The sequence below is a fragment of the Monopterus albus genome, unplaced genomic scaffold (genome assembly GCF_001952655.1).
Source record: "Monopterus albus unplaced genomic scaffold, M_albus_1.0 scaffold49.1, whole genome shotgun sequence".
In the NCBI taxonomy this organism is placed as follows: Eukaryota; Metazoa; Chordata; class Actinopteri; order Synbranchiformes; family Synbranchidae; genus Monopterus; species Monopterus albus.
Window position 1 is genome coordinate 2165694 of NW_018127929.1, and position 6607 is coordinate 2172300.

The following is a 6607-nucleotide window of genomic DNA, read 5'->3' on the forward strand; positions in this document are numbered from 1 at the left end:
AGAGAGTTAATTAGGGTGAAAGTTGTTTTTAGAACCTTCATCAGGAAACAATTTGACTGTTGATTCAGCAGCTCACACTGTTACTAAAGCGTCTTGCTCTCAGTCACCTATTACTATTATGTGGTCTAGATTATAATAAATGACGTTAAGAAAAGTGCACACACCTCCCCAAAACAAATTTCTTTGCATGAGGTGGGTTGGCCAAGGACTAATGCTAACAGAGAAAATAAGATTAGAGCCCACATGCTGATTCAGTACCCCACAAATTATTTTTATTGACGTCAAATCACCACTATCTAGATTATAATAATAATAATTAAAGATCCCCTGCTGTGATGTGATTGCTATTGTGCACACCCTCCACCATAATGTAACACTCTCCCTAGAATGTATAATTATATGTATTAGTCACATATGTGATATACTATAATACAATGAAAATTGTATCCTCTCGCAGATAAGGGCTCTTGCCAGCCAGTTTGGCCAGTGGACAAAAGAGCGGGCAGCCGCTGGCGATGTTCATCTCACTGATCGGCTTCTGGAAGGAGGTGGAAGTGACATCGGGGCGGAAAGCATCAATAATGTGCTCCCTGTTGTTCTGATCCAAGAGCATCAGAGTCACCTGGGCGAAAGAGGAGGGGAGGAGAACACCAGGTTGTTTTTGGGGGCCTTTTACTGTGGTGATTAAGGATTAAAAGGCGTGGAAAGATTTGCAATTTTTCCTACCTTCTGACTGAATGGCCACTTAAGCAGGGCATCACAGTTGCCCCTCATGATGACAAAAAACAGTGAGAGGTGTGTCCCGCGACCTGTCCCATCGCCATTCAAATACAGCCTCAGACACATTTTGTAGCCGTATTTGCTGGAGTAAAATGCTGTGATGAAGAAAAAAAAAAAGTCCAGAATAAAAACAGAGCCTACAGCTTGCGTCATGAGAATAGGAGTGACACGCACACTCCTTAAACAACAACAAGGGCGTAGTGTAGTGGAATTTCCCTCATCTACAGACCAAGAGTTAAGATCATACAAACCACATGACCTTAACTCACTCCAGTTCAACAATGACCTTTCAGCTGGAACAGAAAACCTTTGACAAGAATGATGGTTTGCGATTATGCCTTTAATCTTACCTGGTGAGAACATTGCAGGTGTTCGACCAGCCACAGCGTCCTGTCTGCGACGTGAGAAGTCAGAGATTTTCCAGACAAATATCCCATCATAGGTGCAGAACTGGAGCTCTCGCACCACCTGTTCAGTCTCAGACAGCTGCAAGTCTCTCATAGCCACCGTCCTCTCTAGCTGTCGTACTTTGTTAGACAGATTTTCGCTCTTTTCTTGGTCTAAACGATGTTGGTGTGAAAAAGCCTCCAATGTAACTGAACTGCGCTCCACTTCCCGGTTCAGGACACACACAATGTTTTCTAAAGCGTTCACCTGTTGAGAAACAGCGACAAACACATTTAGATCCTCGCTCAACAACAATAAACAGCAGTGGTTAACAAAGAGCATTAAATTCACTGAGACTTGCCTTTTTCCCCAGATCCACAGATTGAGAGGAGGCTGCAGCTCCTCCATCTATACTGACTCCCTCCCCAGGAGCCCTGTACAGGCCCAGACCAGAGTCCTCCTGCCACTCCCCGAGACCAGGAGCCTCCGCACGTGTCCGAGCCATAGACAGCACCATAGGCAGCAGCAGACGCAAGTGCTCCATGGTGCTGCTGTGCTCATGGTCACTGAGCTTCCCGTTCTCTATCTGATAAATCCAACAGAGTTTATTTAGCTATTACAGTATTTTGGGCCAAAATAAAATGTATAAAACTGCAGGGCCTAAATTGTCCAGTCAGGTCAGTGGTGAGGATTTGCCCTTATGTAACGCCAAATGGTTTTCAGTGATGTAAGGTTGTGAATGAAAAAGATGTGGGCACAACTTGGAGAAACAGGTTAAAAATCTTTAGACAATATTTTTCCATTTAGAAGTGTCTTTGTGGATTCTGGAAATATGTGCAGAAGAATGATGAGTGTTTCATGGTTTTAAAGCTGCAGTATTTCTCTAGAACATTAAATATTTCAGACAAAATAAACAATGAGCTAACTAGGGGAAAACCATCCTCATGATAAAGTTTTAAACTCGAAACCCAATCGGATCTGCTTTCTCATGACTGTGTGTTTTGACAGCACATTAGCAATAGAAAGAAATAATACCTTAACCGTTAATGTATTTATGGCCTTAACTGATGACATATTTTATTTTATTTCAGATGTTTAGCCAGTATTTCCTGAACTCTGATTGGTTTACAGAAGCATGCGACATCGCATTTTTAAAACACACACACACACACACTTCAAGCCAGTGAGAAGAGCCTAGAAAAACTAAACTCTCTCATGATAAATAACCAGAACTGTTCTGACTGTGACAGAAAGTAGTGGTCATATACAAATCACTGTGTTCATGGTAAGAAGCTGAGAAAATATGTTTTCAGTGCCTCTAAATTTGTTTCTCAAAGTTATGTACTTAACAGGGCGTTTAACTTTGGTTTAGCATAAAAGACTCAAAGCAGAGGAAATGGCTAGCCAGTATTTCCTGAAATGCTGAACTATTTATTCCTTTAAAATCCCTTGAAAACAAGTGATCCCACAGCCTGTTATTTAGATCAGCATTGTTTGCTTCAATAAAAACTAACACAATCAGAGCTTTTAACTGACTGGTTGATCATACATACCACAGATTTACAGCCCACTTCACTGAATGGACAGGCACTCTTTGACTTGGCACAGGTCCTCATGTGGTCGCTGAACTGAAGGTTGAAAGGACAAAGGAAGAATTAATGGACCAGCTTTAAACAGTGCATCAATTCAGTTAATTGACCAGCTTTAAACAGTGCATCAATTCAAACAGTAAAGTGAAAGTGAAGCACAAGAGTCTTGTCACAAGAAACTTAGCGGTCATATGGAGAATCCTAAGGCACAATTTCCAAAAACTGCCATTAGAAAGAAGACTTTTACTGTTCAGTTGATCAATATGTGGAACTCATAGGCATGTAGTCATGGGTGATTATTCTGCCTTCTTAGAATTATATCTATTTTAATGGTACATTAGCTGTAACTTGTATATAAAGTGCTCTATGTAGCATTAGTTTATTCAGCGACTGTTCTATACCTGGGTACAGTATCAAGAAGCAACCTGACAGTTCTTTGACAGTTTTGAGTAATAGGTCAGACCTTTTCTCTTGGGATCTTCTTCTTGCCACAGTCTTTGCATTGTAAGGGAAACTTCAGGCAGATTTCATCATGGGCCTACAATAAGTGTAAGAAATGTATTATGAGTCTATGTGCACAAACACAACCGGAAAATGCTTTACTATAGATTATTGCTGTCTCTCACCTTGATGTCTTTAAAGTTGAAAGTCACTTTGCAGTATTTGCAGTTGAGTGTTCTGGCCTCACACTCTCTCTCATTATGCCGATCCTTCTCAGTACGAAGGACTGAGGTTTGGCAGGCCTCACACTGTACCCGTTCAAATTCACAGCGACCTTCGTGCTGCGCCTAACAAAGGAGGACAGGTTTATTATTACTATGCACAATTTCTTCCTTTCACACAGGGCATGTGTGTCTGGTATCTATTACCTTTCAAAAAATGACAGTTGGGTTGTTATGGTGTTTCGAGTACACATAATTTGCATGATAGAAAAAGCAGTCTTTATATAAGATGCTACACCCTTGTTATTTATTGCGCAAAAGCCAATTTAACTTTGGCTGGAAGACACCCATGTATACATAAGCAGGTGTGGAGCTGCTGACAGTTGTAATGCGGAAAGAACAAGCTGTGCCTTCTTATGCAACCATGTAATACCTGCAGTACATGAAAAGACAAAAAAAACCAAAAAAAACGGGTGACCTATAAAAACAGAGTATACTGATTTAACTGTGAACTTTATAATAAATAATTATGATTCTGTAATTCATAATCTAATAATTTTTTCATACAACTCAAAAGAAATGTTCTGAGACTAACTATTGAATTATTTGTTCGATATAACTGTTTAAAACACAAATAATATGCTAAAGAAGTCAGCTAAACGGCAAGCTTTTCAACATCAGACCGTTATCAAAAACAAACCCAACAAAAAGTTGTCACTGGACAAAGTGGAACTAAAAGAACAAAAGCAGCACTGAAATAATGAAGTGGAAGTCCAACAATTAATGTAAAAGGGCTGTTTGTAAGTTTAAATCAATAAAAATTCATTTTAAAAAATGCCGGGAAACGAAAAGGGTGGAGTTTGATTATGAGGAGGAGCTTACAACTATGCTCTTGGTGCCTTTCACAATGACTAGCAACAGCACGTGGAAGCCCCAGAGCAAGAACCGCAGGTAGGATTGCCCGTTTTTCACTTTGACTGCTCACTTCTCCAGCATGGCAAAAATTATGAACAAAATAACCACATTTATATGAATCATCTTTAGGAGTGTTTCGATCAAATCCCTGTCCTTCCCACACCACACACACACCACATTTAGCGTCTTTTTCCAGCTTCGTAAGAACAAGTTTTGGGTGTGTACGGCTAGCTAACGTCCACGCGAATCCTTCTGGTTCTGGTCAACAGTGACTAAGACAGCAACCCACAGATATTCACACAAACGTGGCTGTGTCACAGCTTAGTAATGACTTCTTGAGCACCGCAATATAACCCACTTGGTTCTCTTTGCCATAAAATGCAAGCATATGTATACAAGGGGAAATTTCATCGGCGTATGGTACTGTTACATATGCAAAGCATGCAAAATAATGACAAGTGTCAAACTAGTGTTCTAATTTTAAACACATTCATCACATCATTTAAATGTTTCCTTTGAAGAACCTGTTCTAGGTTAGATGACAGGATATGGTTAATTCAAACCACAGACAAACATAAAAATGCTACAAACATCTTGAACACATAATTAGCACCGGAAAGTCATCGCCGTCATCACCAAGCTCACTAATGTGCTCAATATTTACCAAACAAACAATACTAGAGAGATGACACACAATAAAGCACATAAACATTAGAACAAAGTTTTTCTATATTTCTGCAAACTACAGACTGTCAAAGGTGTGGCTTTGTGTCTAGACCAGTTTCGGTTTTTCTTTGTCTCAACCAGGATAAATTCAGTAGTTCCCTTGTGAACTCTAAATCCAGCAGTTTCATTATAACATAGTGGTCATCTAGTCTGCATCGCCAATAAGGCTAAGATTAACAGACCTTTATGTCACGGTACTTTCCAGTTTAGTTGTTGCTGATAACATGAGCTGGGTATGTAGGGACTTTCCAGGCCACATGGTAAGTTTCACTTCCTGTTTCATTGCTGTAGTGCAATGAGCAGCAATGTGAGTGGAGAAAATATAAGACAGGATATGCTTTGTGTAAATGTATCCGGCACAATACTAGTATAGGTGTGATAAAGCATTAATCTGACACTTGTGAAAGGTTTAAGACGAGGCAAGGAGAGACAAAAACTCAAAACAGAAAGTGGTGAGCACACCCACAAAACAAAGTGAGACAAATGTCATACATCACCTCATACTCCTTTATTGAGCCTGTCCAGCTGCAGCCCTGGTTCAAACACCTGGCTGGCAAACTTGCTATTTCTCGACCCGCTGCATTGTCAGGAAATGCCTGGGGGGGGAGCACAAAGAACTCAACTCAAAAGCCCTCTAATTTCAATAGCAAACAGACATAGTAGATTGCATTGTGTGAATCTTTGGTGAGGGAAACCCCCATCATGCTGTAGCCATATTTTCTGTCTTTTAAAAGGGATTGTATACTGATTAGAAAGAATGTGTCTCAAAAAATAAGAATCTTGGTTGAAAACAACAAACTTTGTAACATACCTCATTACTATTCAGAATGGAAATAGGCTCCTCATATATTTCTTCTTGGCGGCAGGCTTCACAAGGCTTTGGACCAGAACTAATAAACAAAACAGGCTTGTGACTATACAGTTTAAAAAGAAATGGCTGGCTGGTTGCAAACAGTCAGCAACAATTTCTTGCTGATCCCTTACTTGAAAAACAGCTCGACCGTCCAGTTCAATTAATCAATGCAAGAGCAGGGGAGGAGCTTGTAATGCAGCAAACAAATTTACACTCTTGATGAGGTATGGGAAAAGCTTTTACAAGATTAAAAACAAATTTTAAAAAATGAAGTAATACACACAAACACACACAAACAAAATCAACAAAAAGCACATGTGAAATGTATGAATTGACATGTATATACTGGTAAAGTGAAATCACCTTTCACAACATCAATGTCACACTTGGATTTGTAAAGAGAACATTTATACATCACATGTGAAATGCTATTTCACATGTGATGAAATTTACATAATTTCATTGTGGTGTGAATGTTGCCTCAATGAAACTCTGGTACTTGCATGTTTTGAAGGTTTTGTTTAATATATTTTGTTAGTTTTTATGTACAGCTGTTTGAAATGATTTCACTTTCAGTGAAGTTGAACATTTTCTGTCGCCTTATGTTTAACAATACTGTCCATGCATCATTAAGCACAAGGTGACACACCAATGTATTGTTTAAGAATTTACATTGCCGTCATGCATTTATGAAT

General features: G+C 39.4%; 1 protein-coding gene across 1 annotated transcript in view; it reads right to left on the minus strand.

Moving 5' to 3' along the window:
* Positions 1 to 424: 424 nt before the first annotated feature.
* traf2b (Tnf receptor-associated factor 2b) overlaps positions 425 to 6607 on the minus strand; it is a 9664-nt gene continuing 3481 nt past the window's right edge. The window contains exons 3-11 of the mRNA XM_020600847.1: positions 5871 to 5949; positions 5557 to 5655; positions 3383 to 3544; positions 3220 to 3294; positions 2721 to 2795; positions 1529 to 1753; positions 1131 to 1434; positions 727 to 875; positions 425 to 622 (exon numbers count right to left, since the gene is read on the minus strand). Of these exons, the coding sequence (XP_020456503.1) occupies positions 425 to 622; positions 727 to 875; positions 1131 to 1434; positions 1529 to 1753; positions 2721 to 2795; positions 3220 to 3294; positions 3383 to 3544; positions 5557 to 5655; positions 5871 to 5949 (1366 nt within the window). The remainder of the gene's footprint in view (positions 623 to 726; positions 876 to 1130; positions 1435 to 1528; positions 1754 to 2720; positions 2796 to 3219; positions 3295 to 3382; positions 3545 to 5556; positions 5656 to 5870; positions 5950 to 6607) is intronic.